This window comes from Eumetopias jubatus, unplaced genomic scaffold, assembly GCF_037043125.1.
Source record: "Eumetopias jubatus isolate StellerSeaLion01/CBP00866 unplaced genomic scaffold, mEumJub1_p1.0 scaffold_4, whole genome shotgun sequence".
NCBI classification, from domain to species: domain Eukaryota; kingdom Metazoa; phylum Chordata; class Mammalia; order Carnivora; family Otariidae; genus Eumetopias; species Eumetopias jubatus.
In genome coordinates this window covers 168,437,592-168,459,736 of record NW_028274810.1, presented here as the reverse complement: position 1 = coordinate 168,459,736, position 22,145 = coordinate 168,437,592, and the positions used below count along the sequence as shown (strand labels likewise).

Here is a 22,145-nt window from a genome sequence, read left to right as displayed (position 1 = left end):
TAAACAGTTATGCTCTGCTTCCACCTCTCCCTCTCTGCTACCTGCAACAACAAAATACTGCCTCTCTGATTGCCCACTCCCTTCTTGGAATCCCCAAGTAAGCAAAAGCTCTTATTGATGGAGTGCCTAGAAGTATTTTTCTAGATGGTGTACCTTGTTTTCCCAGCAGTGCTGTGACTACGTTCATTTTATAGATGGGAAGATCAAGACAGAAGCCAGCGAGACTCAGAGATATAAGGGGGCTTTCCTGAGGCCACAAAACAAGGAAGGTCCAAAGTGGGTGGTGGCAGGCCAGTGTTGTGCATAGAAAGCTGGGATTTGCGCTCATTCACTGCATTCCCTTTCACAGGTCTGCAGAAAAATAAGGCCACATTCCATAAGGTGGCAGGAATACACATTTCACCGCCTGCCAGTTAGGAGGAAAGGGCTAGCAGTGAAAGGGAAAGAGAACAACCGTCAAGTTAAGGACAAAGAAATGAATGGAGGAGGATCTTTCAGCTGGACAGCCCTCTGACAGTCAAAAACACTGTCTTTTTGAAACAAAAAACTAAAGGTAAAAAAACAAAACAAAACAACTTTTGTTTTGAGAGTTTAGATTCTATGTCATTCTGTGGTATCTAAAAGTTGTGTTTGGAACCATGAATTATTTCATCATCTTGGTCTAACTCGGCACTGATATCCAAAGAAGAAAGTAAAATCAGGAAAGCGTGCTCTGGGATTGAACTGGCCACTCATTACTCTGTGACACACCTGTCACGTAGCCTTCAGGCACTGGTCTGCTGCTGTGGAAAGCGTGCTTTGGGTTTCACTCATCTATCAAATAGTTCTTCACTGAGAACCATGATTGCTATTGCCACCTGTCCACCAAAACTGTTTCTTCCTGGACACACAGCCAGGCGACATATGCTTCCCAGCCTCGTTTGCACTGGGCCACGTAAGCAGAGGTGTGTGCCCCTTCTAAGCCTGGCCCATGTAGCCTCCCGTTCATGCTCCCCCTGCGTTTTACCCTGTGGGTTAGAAAGCTGATGACAGTGATCACAGAAGCCTCAGAAGCTAGATGGTGAGATGGCACAACCATGATCTGCACTACCAAACCTTGCCTAAACCAAGCGACCTGGAAGATCCACTCGAGACCACTAACTAAGAAAGAGATAAATTTCTATTGTCATGACATATTGGGCCTATTGGTTACAACCACTGCACCTACCCTAACAAATTCAAGTGGTGTCTTGTGCTTCACTGGGCACCCAGACCCAGACGCACGATACCTGCACTGAGTTTACAATCTAGTTGGCCACAGTGTGCCTGTCACTGAATTGTCCTGATGTCCCAAGGGCAGGAGCCAAATGAATCACCACGAAGTTCAGAGCATGATCTAGAGTAGAGGCAGGCCCAATTTTTCTCTAAAGGGACAGACAATAAAGATTGGAGAATTTGCCGTCCATATAAAGTCTCTGACACATCTTCTTCCTCCTCTCCTTTTTCATAGCCCTTTAAAAATTTAAATAACATTCTTAGCTTGAAAGCCCTATAGAAACAAGCCATAAACCAGATTTGGCCTATGGAATATGGTCTGTCAATTCCTGACCGAGATGTTTTGTCTTGATTTTTAAAAAATCCAAATGGAAGAAAAATATTTCATGATGTATGAAAATTACATGAAATTCAGATTTAGGAACTATAAGTAAAGTTTTATTGGAATACAGATACATTTATTCATTCGCCTATTTTCTGTGGCTGCTTCTGCACTCCTAGGGCAGAGGTGAGCAGTTATGAAGGCATATGGCCCATAAAGCCTTCATTTTTAGTAAAGGGTCAGCTAATAAATATTTCCTAGCCTATGGTCCGGAGCTTCCTATAGAGGGATTATTCTGTTTAAGTAAGCAGATCCTTTACAATCCAAGGAGGACACTGCTACTTTGGTGCCATGCCAAGAATTCAGCATCTAGACCAGCCACCACAGAAGAGGATCATCCCTCAAAAGATTTTGGAGCTTAATGTTTCGCTCTGAAACAGGGTAAGAACAGCAACCTTTACTGGTTAATGGGAGCGTTTGAATGAAATTGGCTTGCTCAACTCCTGTAAATTTTTTCTCTGCTCAATGTCCTAAGTGATTATACTATATACTCACTAGGGAGACCTAGTTGATTTAAATTCATCCTTCTAGAAGTCTGGTGCATTATAAAACAAATGTTTAGACAGCAGATACAAGATCAATCAGTGACATATGCTGTTTTCATTACTGGGTTATTGTTGCTAATGAGACAGAGTGCTGGGCCCTTTAAATTCAAGACACAACTTAGATCTTTCTTCTCCTGGCTTTACCAAGATATATGTGACACAACTGAATTCTTAAAACAATTTGGCAAGTCAAGTCACCAGTTTTATAGATGAAGAAACTGGAGCTCAGTGCGAATAAACAATTTACCCAGGGTCAAAAAACTGAAAAGTCAGAGCTTCGGTTTGAGTCTAGAGCTATATGAATTCAAATCCGATGCCTTCTATCTCCCACTGGTGGATCTCATATTGGTACTTCATAAATTTAAACCACATATTAACACATATTACTCCCTGGCCACTATGCTTCGGATTCAAGGTTTTGTTTTGTTGTTTTGTGTTTTTTTGATAGTCAAGGTTCAACTACATTAAAACAAAACTCGTATTTATTTTATCAGATGTTTGGGCTATAACCCCTTCCAAGCCTGAGTTTCCTTATCTGTAAAATGGCCTTGGTAATAGCAGTTTAAGAGGACTAATGTTGAATTAAATGAGTATTGGGCACATAGGAAATTCTTCATAAGTAGGGCCTCGAGTTAAAAATGCTAAGCTTTATGCTGTCTTAAGTGTTCATGTTTAAATTTTTGTGTAAAATGAGGAGTGAGGCTCAATATCTTTAGGACCTGTTCTAGCCCAAATCCATATGAGACACAGGTGTTAAGCCACAATAAAAAATAAAGTATTGAAACAATGAAGCCATTGGCTATGGGTATCCTGGAGAGTCCTCCCTCAAGAGGGGAACCATGCTTGGGACATCAGTGCAATACTTACTTGAAATATAAGTTTGGGGTCTGTGGTCTGATATTAGCAACAGGATTATATTATCTAATTTAAAAAAGGCATTCAATGGAAAAAAGATCAAGATTAGTTTTCTTCAGTGAAACTTGGGGATATGGATTAATTTGAAAGCAACTTTTCAAAATGCATTAAACCAAAAAAGCGAGGACAGACATTATTAACAACAACCTAATTTATGGTAACACACCCATGGACTTCATTTTCCTGCTAATATGTTCTTTCTTTTCTCTTCCCTAGCCAGACCTGTCATGTACCTAGCACCCTTTTTGTTCCCATCACCTTTGTTATAAAACACTTCCTTACAATGCCCAACATGCCTGCTTCCCACAGCTAGGATTACATGGAAGGTGGGACATTCTCAAACTTTTTTGTACATATTGCTGTAACATGCCCTAATTTTGCATTATATCAACCAGATCCTGTATCCCCTTACTGAATGGCCTACTCATTGAGTTGCCTAAGCTACTGTGACTAAGCTACTTCTCAAGTATCTGGTTCCCATAGAGACCGAACAGCTATCACATTGTCAGGCATTCATTTCTTTATATGCCTGTAGAGTAAGGCCCAACCACGTGCTCCCTTAACAATGCTCAGGGACACCACCAAAACTATGCTCCAAGAAATAAGCCTTGCCCTTCAACTGCTTTAAGACTTCCCTCCTTAGTGAAAGAAATGAAAGGGAGGCAAGGTGTTCAGATCAGCTTGGCTATTATTATTGTTTGGAAGAAGCCTTGTTGAACCACACATTTTTACAAGGCATGATTATCAGATTTGAGAGCAAATTCTTCCTGACTTTAAAGTTCTCTAATAAAGAGAACATTAAGCAAGCTTCCTTGCATGCTTCAGGCTACAATTCAACATCCTCAGCAATGTGTCTTCAGAAGGGATGCCTCATGGCTTTGAGACAACAGGTGTTCAGCACAAAGAAGGTGTTCACAAACATTTAGGATGAAATCAGACTAAGAGTGTCTGAGGACCTTCTGATTCTGAGCTATGTACTGTTGACGCTAAATCTGTCATCTGAAGGCCTGTCTATTCCCATGTGTCCCAGGCTCACCTTCCAACCACATTCTTGCCTGGTCCAAGTGGATGTCCTTCTCATCTCAACAAATACACGACTAGCCTCTCAGCTGCTTAGCTTCTCAGCTGGGAATGGTTTTTTTTTTTTTTTTTTTCAGCTGGGAATGGTTTTTTTCCCTCCCCTCTATTACTGCCCACCAGGCCAAATCAAATCCTTTGCAATTCCTATTTCTTTCTTTGCAATAGAATCCAGAATCCAGTGAGTTCTCTCTACTCATCTCTACTGCTAGTACCTTGGGTCACCCCTAATACCTCCCTTCTGTTCCCCAACCCTCTTTCCTCACCATTGGTTCTCCACACACACCAAAATAATCTAAAAATCGAAATCAGATCTTGTCATGTCCTCCTTTGAAGTCCTCCAATGACTTCCTATGGCATGTGCAATGAGATTGACCCTCTTGACCTGGCTTGTACTTGCCCTCATCCCAGCCCACATCTTAACTCTGCATCTTCATCACTGAGCTCAGCCACACTCGCCTCTGTGTCCCTCAAACATCAAACCTTTTCCTGCTTCCGTGCTCACTGCTTCCTCTGCTTAGAACTCTCTTTCTGCTGATGGTCACATTATCAACCAGCCTCTTTTATTCTGACCTCAGGTTCAAAGTCATGCATGCTCAGGAAGACCGTCCCCAATCATGTTTTCTGAGGTTACTTTCTCCTCAATCCCTGTCAACTTATAAATGAATGGTTAACTTACATTTAAATATTTCAGATCACCCATACTAAAGAATATATACATTTGATTTTGGAAATTATAGGAGATAAAACTTTTTATCACATGCTCTAGTATGAGAAAATTAAACCAACTAACAAAATAGTATTTGATGAAGCCTCAAAATACTAATGGTTGACACTTTTAAAAATAAAATGTGGTACTTGTAATGTTTTGTTTAGATATTGTCGAGGATCTGAATGAAAAACCCTAAGCTTCCAATGGTTTCTAGGTTAGGTGTGAATTCCATGTGCAAAGCAATGATTTATGGCCAGGGACTGACATGAGGTCATTAGGTCATGGGATGCTCACCACCTCACCCGAAGTTGGTCCCTTTCAGTGGTGAACAGAGCCCTGATCAAGACAACGCTCTTTGCAGCAATCTGGTCCTTAGTGAGAAAGCTTTCAAAGACTCGACATTTTCTGGATGGTTTTCAAATGCTGGTGTTCTAAGTGCATGTTCTTTTCAATGTTTTCTTCCTTAGGAGTTAGTTGAGGAACATTAAAATGGTTCAGTTAAGAAGATCTTCAGGATTCTTCCTACTAAGTACACAATTGATATTTCAGCTATTAATCCTTAGTTTGTTAAGGAGTAGTTTTGTGGAAATACTAGTAATAGTATTCATAGGAGGAGGAATACAAAAAAACGCCACAGCTAATATTTACTGAATCCTTATTATGTGTTAGCCACAGAGTAGAGACTTTCTTTGAATGATTGATTCTATGGCTTTATTTTTTTTTTTCTTAATAATAATCACACTGTACTTTTGTTCATTGTCTTCTTCTCATAGAAAATCTAATGATAAGATGGGGCATTTTGTGTTTTACAGTATCTTATCTCTGAATAGAAATCCAAAGGGTAGAATATTCTAAAACATTCTTGTTCTTACAAATGTGCATTTTTCCGGCCTTTTTGGGGGGGTTAGGTGTAACTTCAGGGTTATGAGAAGGAAAGCTGCATTGTGAAGCTCAACTGATAATTCCTCAACTTTCACTGCCAAACTATACCGACATGGCAGACACTCAATACATATTTATTGAAAGAATGGGTGCCTGGATAGAATCTATAATGAGAGCATGCATTTTGTGGGTATTAATTTTAACATTTAATTGTGATAAACACCTGGAGTCACCAAGACACAGAATTCAGTTCCTAAGGCTCTGAACCAATAGCTTCAGTGATGTTAAGACTTGTAATATGATTTCTTTAAAGATTAAAAAAATGAGAAATACCATATTCACAGGATAACTTCAGAAATTACCTATAGCCACTTTAAATAACACAGCTTTTGTGTGGAAAAGGTTTATGAAATCACCAAGGAATAGATCAAAAAGAATCTCCAAGGTTTTTGAGAAGCCCAAAAGCAGAACATTGAGGCTGAATTTCTACTCACAGAAGGTAGTCTCTAATATTCTTTTTTATCTACCACATCAGGGTAAATATTGTAACAATTCAAACATGGAAGTATTTGTCCAGTTGCCATTCAGAGGCCCAATTTTACATACCATTGACATAAATTTAGCCTCACAGCAAAGGGATTTATAAAGACATTCATAATGGGTGTTTTGAAAATGAAATACTAACACTGCTAATCACTGAAGACAGTAACATGTAAAATACTTGCTCTGCTGCATATGTTGTGAATAAAAAAATAAAAGAATGGTGCAAAGAAAAATACCAAATATCATTCTATGTCTCTATGTATTTTAATATTTCATCCTGGAATAGTATCCAAACACTTTTATTCATTAGGGTCTGAAATAAGAATGCATTTAATTGCATAAAGTTTATCTCATTTTTAAGGACCTAAAAAAAACCCTCCTTTTGTTCATTTATATGTTTTTGCCTTACATATATATTTGACTATATCAATAAATTAAGTTGTTCTCCCTTTCATGCTTTAGATTATTTAAAGTTAAACCACATTCCCATCTGGATAAAAAATTCAGTTCTAGGCATATTTACTTTAAAGAAATTAAAAACTGATGTCTCTTGGTACTCACCCTCCCATATCTGTTGGCGTAGGACCCAGTAAGCAAGGAATGGAAAACGATGATTGTCTCGTCCAAGTCCCAGATGAACACCCTCTACAAAGGAAGAACCGAATCAGTATGTCTTTCCCTTGGTTGAGAAACCTATTGTTCAGTCAACTTCAACATAAATAAGCAGTCTTGAAACAGAAGACAAAGGAAAAATCTGAATTTACTATGTTTTTAAAATACAACTGTTCCAAAGAGCATCCCCTAGCTTTTCTCCAGAGTAGAACCTCAGGTGAGGTTTAAGAGGATAATATTAGTGACATCAATATAAACATGGGCAAGAAATAATAATATATATCCTTTTGACTTCTGAAGTAGATTCTCAGTTTATTCTGAAAAAACGAGCTAAAACTAGTCTGTTTATAGCTTCTTGAGACAGAGAGGGGCCAATCATTTTAAAAATCATTCCGTTTTTCTTACCTCTTCTCTCTGCTTATTAAGAAGTTTTAAAACAGCGAATCTTATGTTTTATTTCTATCAAGCCAAGTATTAAAAACTGTACATACAACATAAAACTTCACATCATCTATTCACCTTATGTTACCTTTGGACTATTATCACACTGATGGGTTATGTATGACTCCTGTCTGGTTATCTTCAGATTGCAGATGGTTAACAAGTTAAGCAGACACATCACACATGCTCTTGACACACTCGGGGTATTTGGAATCGGATTTAAAGGAATTCACTTCAAAAACATCTTTGAGATACCACAAAGGCCTCCCAAGCCTACTTGTCTTCTTCCCCTTTCCATTCATACCAGTATATATTCATACACATAGGTTCTGCTAGGAAATTTCCATCTTTTCAGCCAAAATAAGCATGTTTTCCACCATCAGATTTCATTGGGCAAAACCCAGAAACTGAATTGCAGTGGATTCAAGGCTATGAAATCTACCCTTCAAGGTTTTATTTAATCCCTCCTGTTTTTGAACTCCACCAAAACAGGCCTCATAAGAGGACTACCATTTCAGTTTAGAACATCCCAGGTTTTCCTTTCTCAATATATATAAGTGTGTCTTTAATTTTCAAAGTGGATTTAAGCGTTTTTAGTATGACAATTAAAATGGCAATGATATAGAGCAGTATAAGATAATTTTGTTCAAGCAAAATTATATAATTTACTATATTAGAGAGAACCAGATGCTTTACATGTAGTTAAAGTGGCAGAGAAAACAGAAATAATTGTTTTTACCTATAAGAAATAGGAAAGAGAAAGAAAATGCTTTACTTACGATATAGAGAAGAAAGCAGTAACAAACAAAAGCATTTGGGCATCTTGATGATGGCCGTTTACACTGCAGGTGTATAGAACCACCATTTAACTACCAAGATACCTTGTTATTTACCAGGGCATCGGCAATGACATACATACCTCAAGATCAGAATCTGGGGGAGGTGAAGGATTATTGTTTCTTCGGCCCCGTCCACGTGACTTCCCATCTGAACCTCGACGCAATCGATCAGAATCTGAGTCTTTAATGGGTGTTGATGGGCTGTGGATTGTACTGTACTCTGTAGAAATACAGGAAGGTCTTTCATCTTTTGGTTCTGTTATTATGGTGTCAAGATCAACCTTATTTTAACACATGGGGAAGTCTGAAGAGTAAAACACATTTCATTCTATTCACTTTTGTTACTGTTTACTTCCACTGATAAATAATTTATGAGATACTGGATTTCAAGAATCCATTCTTTTGAAAGAACATGTGATCAGAAATGAATAGAACTTAATTGATGGTGGAAGATAGCAGGCTGTAGGAAGCTGCCTAGTTTTTCTTTGTGGTTCTCCACGATGAGACAAAGCCCCTCCCCCCCCCCCACTTCCATGTATGTGTCTTTCTTTCATTCCACAAACAGTGCCTGGCCATACTGAGAGAGGTTCACTCATGTGCCGTTCCAGCCACTCTTTCACCTATGAAAAGCTTCTGGTTCACAGAAAGAGAAGAAAAATCAACTCCAGGGTGGAAAAAAATGAATCGCCAGGCAGATTTTTCTTTGAAAATTTCAAAATCTCCTTTTTCTCCCTCATTTTATGTGAGAACAAGGGAGTGGCAAGATAAGGAAGAACAGATATATGGGCAATGCCTATGGGCATTTATCACAGCATTCATCACAGATTCTTAACTCTATCTTAGTCTCCGAACCAAAAATCCCAAACAGACATCACATTAAAATTGCTCACCTGGATAACTCGGAGAAATCACCGAAATAATTATATCTAAACTATAAAATAAAGAACCACCTCCAACCAGCTAGAGGAACGGCTGAGTAGTGATTGTGGAGTTGGGGGAGGTGAGACTCTTACCCTGCTTCCAAAATGAAAAAAAATCCCTTAGAGTTTCTTCTCTTCAGTTCACACATTAGACTATTTCTACTTCCCCAAAGTCTTTGCCAGATGTCTCTACTAGATATGGGTTGGAATCTCTCAAGCTGGTATAAGGAATGATAATTCTCATTGAGATGTTGTTGATATTACATTTCAGCAAACAGAAAAGTATTGAGGACAGGTGAATATCTGGTAGCCTTTGTTAATATACTATCATCCTCAACTGTACCCAGAAGGCCAGCCATGTGTCAAACCATGTGGTCTCAGTATCACCTCCAAGTCTAGGACTTAAGCCTTAGGAGTTTGGGTAGATAGGAATGGACTTCGATAGAGTAAATTCCATTTCTAAATCACATGGAACAGCCCTATACCTCCTGTTTAATTTTAAAATCTAAACAGATTCCTATCACTTTTAGATGAGACTTTTGCATGTCCTCTGCCATAGGAAACAAGACAGTAAGTTTCCTCATACACACCAGTCATGTGGTACTTGTACCCCGAAACCACCATGATAACTTGCAAGCCTATTAGTTAATTATGACCAGAAAGTCCAGAACAATCCACTCACTACATCAGCTTATGTAGTTCCGTGGGATGCATTTTTGAGCTAACCCATCTTGTAGAACTATCAGATTACAGTGCTGGCTGGTCAAAGTTTAACATTCTCCACATCCACATTAGTTCCTTTTCTTGCAGAGGCAGATGACTGTGGCATCCTCTCCTCAAAATGTTCCAAACCAAGCATCTGCCTTCTGTTTTATAGAGAATTAGGAACTCCAAAGAAATACATACTTTCAAAGGAGCTCAGTGAATTCAAAGTTGTGTTTTGAAGAAAAAGTCTTGACCTCCTTTTTCTTTAAAAATTCTGCAACTACGTCTCCGTGCAAACCTGGATAGCCACACATGCCAATCTCTTTACCAGCTTCAAAACAGCATTTACTTTGCAAATGGCACAACTGGCATCTAATTTGACTCGTACTTCAAGTACTTGACTGAGAAGTCCATCTTGAATTGTGAGCTCTTCACCTTTTGAAGTTCATATTTGACAAGAAGCTAAAAGATGTTAAGAATGTATCTCATCGCATTATGTCTTTTGCTTTGACTCCAGCTAGTTTAGGGCAAATTTTTTCCTCTCCAAGTAGTTCATCTTACCGAGGTTTTCTTACCCTAGCTTTCCTCCTATGGATTACCCATTCCTTTAGTTCTTGGTGTATATTTCTTTATCCCTGTGTTAAAACCTAATTAAATCTTTAAAAATATATTCCATCTCTTTTTTATTTGAAATAAAAGTGATAATTAAATTGATTAATCACTTCTGTAAGCCTGCCCCCAAAGAAACTAAGTTCAGTGAGCAAAATATACAGGTGGATTTTTAAATTATCTTATCTAAACTTTTTCCAGGTGGAAAAAGAAGCCCTAAAATATGGACAATCCGATACCTCTAAATATTAAAACACACACACACACACACACCCCTTATAGACCTCAACTTATGAGAAGGAAGATAAAAGTTAAATGATGCAAGCTAGATTTAAAAAAATCTCCTCCTCTTTGTTCTATGAGGTGGGATTAAACACTTCTACTCTCCTAACCAGTTTTCCTGACTCTATTCTCCTTCCTTCTATTAGTGTAAAACAACTCAACAAGTAATTTAATCTTCTAATCCACTGACATCTCATGTTTCATTAAAATCCTTTCCAAATTATTCAACTTTACCCCCACTGAGATAATGAATGTGAAAATACTCAGAAAAGCATTTATTTCATCTAACAAACAATGACAGCATGCCCATACTATTTCAGGCACTGTACCAGGAGCTTGAAGTATAAGGATGTACCATACAGATATGGTCTTCTTGGGGCATAAAATTCAGAGGAAGGCACTGATTTATGAACAAAAATTAAGAGATTAGAAAACAATATAGGAAGGGTAATGGTATGAGAAAGGTAGAATGCCTGGAGACTACAGAGCAAGTCCACATACCTTAGATTTATATAATTACAGAAGCTTCCTGAAGATGGAGAACAAAGTTAACAGTAAAAAATGGAATATAAATTGCTCTCCAGGCAGGCACATAAGCATGTGTGAAGGTGGAGAAAGAGAGAGAGAGAGAGAGAATGAGAGAGAGAGAGAGAATGAGAAAGAGAAAGAGAGAGAGAGAGATGTCAAAGAATTGGAAAAAAAAAAAATCAATCCGACCTGGCTCTGCAGAGGAAGAGTACAGAGATGAGGCTGGAGTGGCAGGAAAAGAATTCAAGAATGGAGGGATGAAATCAAATTTACCCGTTGGGTAGATGATTCTAGCTCCAGTGTGGTGTGGGTGCTGGAGGCAAGTCAAGACTGAGAAGCAGAGACCAGCCAGGAGGATAATTCAGTGAGGGCTGTTGGTGGCTCATGCAGATAGTGGAGATAGGGAGAGCTATAGATCTGAAGTGTCACTGGGAGGGAAAGGAGGAGGAAGCAGGAAGTCAAGGATGATGTTCATGTCGGTGGTTTAACAACAGGGAAGATGAAGGTATAAGGCATAAGGCATGGGGATTGAGGAAGAAGGGACTATGGGGAAGTGTGTAGATGAGAATTCACATTCAGCTTTGGACATACTGAACTTGAGTAGGAAGGGAAAAATGAAGGGGGGGAAATCGGAGGGGGAGACGAACCACGAGAGACTGTGGACTCCGAGAAACAAACCGAGGGTTCTAGAGGGGAGGCGGTGGGGGGATGGGTTAGCCTGGTGATGGGTATTAAAGAGGGCACGTACTGCATGGAGCGCTGGGTGTTATACGCAAACAATGAATCATGGAACAGTACATCAAAAACTAGTGATATAATGTATGGTGACTAACATAACATTAAAAAAAAAAAAAAGAGTCTGTGGTATTCAAGATGTCCAGTAGGCTGCTAGACTGCTCTGAAGCTCAGAAAAGAAATGTGGGCTGGGTTTAGGGTTGGAAATTGATGCCATACCTAATGTAATTAAAGAAACAGGTATAATTAAAGACACAGAGGGTGTGTAGAAGGGGTGGGGCGTGAGGAGGAAAACCAAGGTTAGAGTGTTGTAGAGGAAAGAGTACGTCCGAAGGAGAGCATGATCAATAACTTCCGATCAGCCAAGAGAGAAGGTAAAGTGAAAACTGAAGCCAAGAGTACTTGGAGATTTAGAGTCAATGAGGTCTTTCGCACGCATGGCAGAAGTACAGATTCGAGAAGTATTTAGGAGGTGGACTGGTGGGATAAAAATGAGACAGCAGACGGTAGAAGAGTAAACAGGGGTTAGAGCTCCCAATATGTTACTGAAGACCCTATAAAGGCCCAATTCAATAATTATATTTTTTCTTAATCTCATTTCACCTCTCTGTGACTGTGCTGACCACCGGCTCTTCTAAACTGTGTCCCATTAGAGTAACTTGACTTCCCTTCTGCTTCTCATCCTACCACTCACAGTATTACTTCTGTCTCTTTAGAGACCTCTTCCTCTACCCAAAGCTTAAATGTTAGTGTTTTTGTACTAGTGATACTCAAAGGGACCTGGGGCAAAATAAGGAGCTTATATCAGGATGTTAATTAATGCAATGCTTCCTTCATCAAAAGTCTTGCTAATATTAAAAAGAAAAGTTAAACACACAGTGTGCTTAGTGATGCAGTTGATTACATTCTGAAGTAAATCCTCATGTTACATGGACTGTTAATAAACAATTAGTGGATAGGTGGCCAGTTGGTGAAGTGTATCTTGAGCAGCAGTACAGAATTTTCTCTAGGGTCCTCTTATCTCACCACAAGCTCTCAGAAGTTTGCAGTATTTGTAAGAGGGATTTCAGTGATAATTCCCAGGCTGATGATTCTAAAGCCTCCTGATCTGTTGACCTGAATACCCCACAGTTTGCTAAACCTCTCTACCTGAATATTCCATGGGCACCACAACTAAAGGTGTCCCCAAATGGATGATCCTGCTCCTCTCTTAATGAGTCCTGCTTAATGGTACCAACATTTACCCAGTTTTTCAAGCCAGAAATTCCTCATTAGCGCCCTCAAATCAAGACTAAGTTTCAGGTCTTTTACCTTCTGAATACTTTTGTTCTAAGTTCACACTCTCATCATCCCTGCTTTGATTATCGCAACAGGCTATTTTCAAGCTTACTACCCACAACCTTTCAATTACCATCTACACCACCATGACAGAAAACTTTGAAAGTCCTCAATGCTCCAAACTCCTAGTGTAGAACAGGAAGGACAATCTAGATTTTAGGACACTGAGCTGTAGACTCAACTGCCATGTTTCAAATCACGATCCCACTGCTTATTAGAAGTATGACTTTGGGCAAGTTCTTTACCTTTTCTATGAGTCAGTTTCATCATACGTAAAATTGGAATAAATGAGAAAACCAATATACATGTAGTTAGAACTGGTGCATGGCACTAGCAATCTACGGTGTTAGCTGCCTTGGAACAAAGAGAAGTCCCACCAAGTCTCTCTCCCCTTCACGGTCTACACTTCAGACAGTCACACCTAATGATCTGAGTTCTCTGAACATGCCAGGCTATTTCATCACACTGAACATGTTGTTCCACTTTCTTAGAATGCTTTTTCTTCATTCTTACCACCCCTCCCCGGATGTCTGTGAAATTCCTAAGAATCCCTAAAGATCAAGTATCTTCTTTGTGAATTTTCTATCTAAATCTGAGTCCCTGTTTTGCATTTATGGTTATCTCTATTGTAGAGTTATACAAATTTTGCAATCAGTTATGCAGTAGATAATAACTTGAGTTATTTTGAGCAAATGTCCATTACTCCTGCTTTTAGAGGACAGAAGCTGGTGGTGTTCATTTTATATTCTGAGAGCACAGTAAGAGTCCAGAGCACCAAGTACACATTAAAAAAAACTGATGATTGAAAGAATGAGTGTTTCTCAAGTTTGGCTTTTGCTCTATTAAGTCTATGAAGATTACCTCATTATTCCTACCAGCTAGTCAAAATATTTAAAAATGAGAAATAGCTGTAATTATTTTTAAAGCTTAAACATTGTTTACATATTCAGTCATAAAATATTAGAATTTACATAAGATCATTAACATTCTACATTTGTAATATTACTGAAGAGTTCCATAAATCTTTCAATATTGAAAAGAGAAACAGAACTGGAACTCAGAAGATTCCATTTAGTTCCTCTTGGCACCTCTAGTCCCTCTGAGCTGAGCTCATAACTGCTACTTGAGTCTTAGGGACATTTCCGCCATGTCTTTTAGCCTCCTGGTCTGTCAAATTGAGGACACAGCCTAGATGATTTAGCTTCAAAGTTCTATTATCTGTGATGTAAAATATTTACCACATCTTCCTAGCTGTTAGCTTTTAGTCTTTTCCTCTTAAATAGTCACCTTCAGACTAATCTATACAAAAACCGTGGCAACTCAGAATCCATCAGGGTTTACCGCCTACCGTACCCAGTCCAAATTCCTTATCTGGTTTTATTTCTCATGCCCTCCCTGGACATGTTACCTACGCTTATACACATTGCCAAATAGCTTTCAAAAGAATTGTATCAATTTAAATTGTGTCAGTTTTACCGCAGTCTTACACACTATGGTTATCACTGTTTTAAAGAAGTCCTTGCTATTTTATGTGTACAATAATAGTGATTTTAATTAGGACATACTGGAGATACTTACAGATATGGGCTTGAAAATTATATTTCTCTTTATGAACCATCCAAATCCTTTGCAATTTTTTTATATTCCTTTACTGATGAAGATAAAAGTTTTAACCTCTTTTTCATATTTGCAGACACTTTTCCATTCCTGATAGTCCCTCAAATCCTCAAATTATGCTGGTATTTCCCTAAATTATGTTTTCCTTCACAGGAGTTTTTTTTTTTTTTTTTTTTTTTTTTTTTAATGTAGTCCTGCACTGCATAAAGCACAGCCTACTGGCCTGGTTGACTCCTTGAAGATTTAGGGATAAGCATTCACATTTATTCTAAGTGGAGCAGAGAACTTTTGATCTAACTTTACACTCCTAGGACTATATATGCCAGTGGTAGTTGTAAAGGAAGTAGAATACAGGGTTCCTGCAAGCTCCCTTCTCTGTGCTTTGGGAGGATGGAGGCTCTCCTTACTCATTTCTAAGTTTAACTGAGGTGAAAAACTACTCCCCTGAAACAGAATCAAGTAACCAGACTCCGTGTGGACAGGAAGCTCTTGCCACATATATGATAATTGGGTTGAGGCCAGGGAAGCCACTATCCCTAGGCTAGACCCTGAATCTACACTAAGACAATACCAATTACAAAAGGAAGTGCAGAGCTTTGTGGGAAATCCTTAATCCTTATAAAGATTACCTGAATTTAATGAACATGAGCCATGGCAATCAAGTTATATTCTATTTGCTGCTATAGGGGACTCAGATAAAAAGAACAGGGTGTCTTACTTTCCTAAAAGCAGATATTGTCATGTTTGAGACTCAAGATTTAAAGTATATGGATAGTTACACAGGTTGAGTGTGAAGATGCCAGATAGCCACTGACAGTGTGGTACCCCCAAACTTTGAGACTCTCAAAATCAACATACGTATATGCAAAAATCCTCTCAAAAGGGATGCATCAAGCCCAAACCAGGAGGATCGAGAGAAAGAATGCAGAGAGATTAATTCTGATTCCATGAGGAAAGGTTATTCTAATTACCTTGGCATTCTCCATAGGGAGATAGATGCATCAAGCTTGATGCTACTGGCCAAAAGAATCATAAACCACCATTGGGTTTATTTCTGTTCATAATTTTTAAAATTGGTTTTCCTATGAGGGAAAAAGCTACTCTGTAAAGCTGAGTTTGATTACTTTAAGGTAAATATGGGATTGCATCTTACTCCAAAGATGGGTTCTGTAATCCATCAAAAGTGCCCAGAAATCCTCTCTCACATGGCTACACTGTGAGGTGCAAGGGCAGTGAAACCCACTGGTGGGATAGTGGATCACATGGGTACCCAGAGAGGCATGGAGCCAACTTGCCCACTATTTTTTTTCCTGTCTATATACTCTAATGCAAAGGTCAGCGATTTTTTTTTTTTTTGAGCCAGATAGTAAATACCTTAGGCTTTGTGAGACATATGGTCTGTTGCAATGACTTAACTCTGCCATTACAGAGCAAAAGCAATTACAGACAACATGTTAATAAAGGAGCAGGGTGGTGGTGTCTCCAAAGGCAAGGGAAGCAAGGGCAAAAACGAACTACTGGGACTTCATCAAGATAAAAGGCTTTTGCACAGCAAAGGAAACAGTCCACAAAACCAAAGCACAACTTACAGAATGGGAAAAGATATTTGCAAATGTTTTATCAGACAAAGGGTTAGTATCCAAAATCTATTAAGAACTTATCAAACTCAACACCCAAAGAACAAATAATACAATCAAGAAATGGGCAGACGACATGAAAAGACACTTCTCTAAAGAAGACATACAAATGGCCAACAGACACATGAAAAAGTGCTCAGCATCACTCAGCATCAGGGATATACAAATCAAAACCACAATGATACCACCTCACACCAGTCAGAATGGCTAAAATTAGTAAGTCAGGTAATGACAGATATTGCCGAGGATGCGGAGAAAGGGGAACCCTCCTACACTGTTGGGAATGCAAGCTGGTGCAGCCACTCTGGAAAACAGTATGGAGGTTCCTCAAAAAGTTGAAAACAGAGCTACCCTATGACCCAGCAATTGCACTACTGGGTATTTACCCCAAAGATACAAACGTAGGGATCTGAAGGGGCACCTGCACCCCAATGTTTATAGCAGCAATGTCCACAATAGCCAACATATGGAAAGAGCCCATATGTCCATCGACAGATGAATGGATAAAGAAGATGTGGTATATATACAATGGAATATTACTCAGCCATCAAAAACCGAAATCTTGCCATTTGCAATGACTTGGATGGAACTAGAGGGTATTATGCTAAGCGAAATAAGTCAATCAGAGAAAGATAATTATATGATTTCACTCATGTGGAATTTAAGAAACAAAACAGAGGAGAATAGAGGAAGGGAGGGAAAAATAAAACAAGATGAAAACGGAGGGAGACAAATCATAAGAGATTCAATCATAGGAAACAAACTGAGGGTTGCTGGAGGGGAGGTGGGTGGGGGGATGGGGTAACTTGATGATGGACATTAAGGAGGGTGCATAATGTAATGAACACTGGGTGTTATATGCAAATGATGAATCACTGAACTCTACCTCTGAAACTAATAATACTTTTAATTAATTGAGTATAAATTAAATTTAAAAAACAAGTATGGTGGTGTTTCAACTACACTTTATTTATAAAACAGATTTGGCTTGTGGGAGTACATAATTGTATTCCTTAGGGAAATAGTGTGTTAATATGAGATTCAAGTAATGACTCCATTATGACTATGAGATTTAAGTGATGGTCACCTTACTTCTCTGGGTGATATTGCTTCTTCAACATTGCTGCAAACCTTAAATGTTAACATTGTGATAAAGATAATAAGTGAAACATGTTGCCAAATTGGAGAACAAGGTCCAAAACAAGGTGCTTATTTTTTTGGAATTGATAATAAATAGAAAAGGAATTTAAATATGTACTTTTTTAAAGGTCCTATCCCTGGTGGTAAGGGAGCCCAGCGACCATGATATCACAATGTATCTACCTTGAATATGCAAACAAGGTTCTGTTTTTCTCATGAACACGGTAAATTTACATGTAAAATAGATTACAGAATCTCCTTGGGTTGGTAGGAACACCAGACACATATATCTTGGGAGTGATTTTGTGTTCTCATCTCTAGCAGAATGGCTCTAGGCAGGCACCAAGCCTAAAGAAACTGCTGTAGGTTGGGCACCTCTCCAGGTGTGTGGCCTTGGGGATGCTTTCTTATAGGGCTCTTTGTAGTTGACTGAATCTAGAGGACACAATCACAAATTACACAAGCAGGCAAGCACACCAGGGACACTGCGTGATGAGCTAAGCTGTCTTTCCAAGAAAAATTCAAATGCCCCGCCATTGTCAAGCCATGCTGTTCCCTACACAGGAAAATTAGGAAAATTTAGGTGAAAGGTCCAATGGAAAAGGGGCAGGTAGGCCTTTCATACTGAGCACTTAAATTTCCTGGACTTACAGTGACCTCTAATAACTGAATCTGACGAACATTTCTTCGCAGGCTCACCTCCAGCCCTCTGACGACATTTTGTAAAACAGATTCTCTTCTCCTGTAAGGTCGTCAGGGGGAAGGCCGCCTGGAATCAACCTCTATAGTCAGACTGCCTCAGAGTTGAAAACTATTATTCTCAAGCCTCTAGAGAAATTCCAGTGGTGGCCTAAACTTCCTGCTTGAATTCTCCTGTGTCACAGAAGGCAATGCCACAGACAACAAATGCTCACAACAGAGCACAGGTGTACGTGCACACGTTTGCTCAACTGCTTGCTTTTATTTCTCAATAAAAGGGCAGCAAAGTTGGAAACCTTTGAAAAGGTCTTTACCGAGAACTTTAAAAAAAAAAAATCTTTGAAACAAATCATTCTTGGTTGCAAGGCCAGGCTCCATGCTTGGCTCTCTCTTTGCTTTTATGCTCGCTGCCTTGGTCAACTCATCCAGACACGTAAGTTTTAAGTGGCATTTGTGATGACTCACAGATTTAGGTCCTAAGTTATCTTACGAACAACAGACTTATTCACTGAACAACTTGCCATTTTCCTCTGGATTTCTAACAGGTACCACAAACAACACGTGCTCAACAGAAATCCTGATTTCTCCAACAATACCTTCTCTTCCTGCCATTTCTACCATATGAATAAGTGGCAAATGCACTTTTTTTTTTTTAGCTGTTTGGGCCAAAACTGTGGTGTCATCCATGATTCCTTTCTTGTTACTATTCCCATTCCATCTGTCAACAAATCCTGATGGCTCTACTTTCCAATCTCTCTAAAATCTGACCACATTCACCACCTCCCCCCAAGCACCTGAGCCTGCCCAAGTGACCCCTTCCTGGGCCACTGGAACCATCTCCTGCATGACCACCGTGCCCCTTCTTCCCTTGCTTATTCTCAATCCAACAACCAGAGAGAGTCTTTTTTAAATGTAATGACATCATGTCACTTTTATGCTTAAACACTTCTCATCTCATTCAAAACAAACACACCAAAAATCCAAAGTCCTCCCCATGCCCACATGCCTGCTATGATCTGGCTTCTTGCCTCCCTACCCCGGCCCCCTCCCACTCTCCACCCCTGCATGCCCCAGTGACACTGGTCTCCCTGTCCACCAAGCCCAGTCCTGCCTCCAGTCCTGGGGAATGCGGTCTCCTCTCCCAGAACATTCTTCCCCCCAGACCCGGAGGTGGCTCTCTACTAATTTCGGGTCTCGGCTAAAAGGTCACCCTGCCAGACCACGCTTCTGAAATAGTTTATCTGCCCTAACTCTATTTTACAAACCGTTTCATCCTTACAGGCACTTCTGACTACCAGAGGCATTTTACATTGACTTGTGGTCTGTGTGCTCTGGTAGAATATAAACTCCTTGAGGGCACAGACTTTATTATGTTCACTGCCGAGTACCCTGTGTCTAGAACAGTGCCTGGACTATACCAGAGGCTCCGTAAACATCCGTTGTTGAATGAGCTAACAACCCAGCATGTGGAACAGCCCTGGTTCAGAAGCTGCACGTGATCATGGATGATCCTTCATGCAAAATCCTATTTCACCATTCTCCTAGAGAATGTTCACAGTTAAGTACTTATCAGTGCATCTTCATGCTCATTCTGGGAGGAGCCGACAGGAGGGGAACTTGGGCACACTTGGTTCCAGATTCCAGCTTTTGGGTTCAACTTATTTTATGCAATGCAGAACTAGTAGACCTTACCCTTCACAGGAAGAGGCCACCTTAGGGTTGACAAGTAGAGGGGTGGATTGAACAGGGCTTCCTCTAGACTCTGAGATTATTTCTCTCGCTCAATCTGCCTTCTCCTGCTTCACACACCTCACTGAACCAGTCTTGACTTTTCTCAGAGAGCATGTCACTTCTCCAAGTCGGAACCCTTGCTTTGTAGTGACAAAGACAGATGGCATAGTCTCTGATGGGCCCCTGCCTGGGGACATTTGGGGACAGAGCGGGAGCTGCCTGGAACCGAGACTTAGGGGCATGGATTATGGAACCTGTACGGACTCCAAAAATGTGACCTCTTCCCTTTCAGTGTTCAGGAAATAACCCACCCATGGAGGGGATGGATCTTGCAAACTTTGGTCCATTTCCACATCCTCCTTAACTTACTGAACATGGCAAATTGAGTAGTTCACATTTCACTGTGGTTGACAGCATAACCTACAAATTCAGACAGTAGGATCCGAACAGGCTTGGTAACTTGTCACTTATAGAATTTATAGAATCACCCAACACTTTAGTGTTGTGGTGGGAAGTGAATTGTTCAGTCATCTCTCCGGGCTCAGTTATCTTACTCATATAGATGATCTTTCAGCTCAAAAAGGCTTTCATTCTTTGGTGAAATTTACATATCGTTTAAGTTTGTACTGATGGAAATGATACCACTGATGAGCCCACATAAAAGGGTTTATTACTCCACCCTCGAATAAATACCCCATCTCTATCCTCTGTCCCTCACCCATTTACATCTTTCAGTGCCGAGGATAAATTTCACCCCTTTTGTTAGCTTTCTCTTCAAATACTTTATATAAGAAATCTCTGTTCTTATATTCTTCCAGAGCACTTTGCTCCTTCTTCTAGAACAACATTTTTTAAATAATAATGTTTATTAGGTTTGGCTATTCGCGTAAATGCTCCTCGAGGATAGGGAATAACCTTATTCTCTGTACCCCTGCAGAACCTAAGACAACTTTGTAATTAAGAGCTGCTCAATGAATAGCTAATGGAATGTTGAAGAACATCTTCAAACCCTCATTCACATTTGAAAGTAGAAGAAACTGTGCTTTCTGCCTTTCCTTAAATTAAGGAACAGGGTAATGAAATTTAATAGCAAGATTAAGGAATAAGTCTCAAGAGAAATGTGCTTCCTCGATAACCTTTATCAATATTAAAAGTGAGTCAAGGGAGGTAATTAGATGAACAAATGTACTGAAACAGACGCTTTAGGGAAAACATTAAATGGGAAACTAGAAAGCAAAGAGACTCCACAGAAAGAACATTCTTAGAATACTTAAAGGGAGGACGTTTAAAATGTCATCAGGGATGGAAAAGAAAATAAACTGCACAAGTTGAGAACAATGTCAGTGGTAGAGAAAATGAATTCTTACATTTGGGAGCCATTTTGCAATTGGCAATGTGCTTTTTTACATAAATTAGCTGGATTGAAACAAATAACAAGCTATTAGACACGGCAGTTTGGGGCTTTGAGGAAAGAGAAGAAAAGATGGGCAGGTGTGTGCTCTTGGGAGGCTATAATTATGAGAATCTTGAAGAGGTTTTTGTGCACATATTAACCAAAATGGTGACATTTACAAACACGGCAATAATGTAAAATTTAGCAAGTAAGTGCTTCCTGAATATGGAACGGAGGGGATAAATCTATTTTCTCATTCTTATTCTTGTTGAATAAGACATTTTAGTTCTTAATTGTATTTTCTGGGTAATTTATATCCTACCTTTCTCCAAAAAGGTCATGAGCCGAATATGTACACAATAATTACACAGCAATCTTTTTTAAAAAAATGAATGGGTACATTAGGAAAAAAAACATTGAAGTGGGAAAGGTAAAATAAAGCCAGGAGAGAAAGTGATCAACACGGGTCTGCTTGCCCTAAGGTCTGCAGTCAAGGGCACACAGAGTTCTATGACTCAGGGATGCACAGAATGAGACCTGTCAATTTTTCTACAGAAACATAGGTATTTCTAGCACAGAGACGAGACAGAAATGCCTCACAAGACTGCT

At 39.4% G+C, this 22,145-nt stretch overlaps 1 protein-coding gene across 1 annotated transcript in view; it reads right to left on the bottom strand.

Annotated features, from left to right (window-relative positions):
* Positions 1–22,145, bottom strand: part of EYA1 (EYA transcriptional coactivator and phosphatase 1) — a 167,940-nt gene that overhangs the window by 69,149 nt on the left and 76,646 nt on the right. Inside the window, exons 10-11 of the mRNA XM_088023133.1 lie at positions 8,283–8,422; positions 6,872–6,955 (exon numbers count right to left, since the gene is read on the bottom strand). Coding sequence (XP_087879259.1) covers positions 6,872–6,955; positions 8,283–8,422 — 224 coding nt within the window. The remainder of the gene's footprint in view (positions 1–6,871; positions 6,956–8,282; positions 8,423–22,145) is intronic.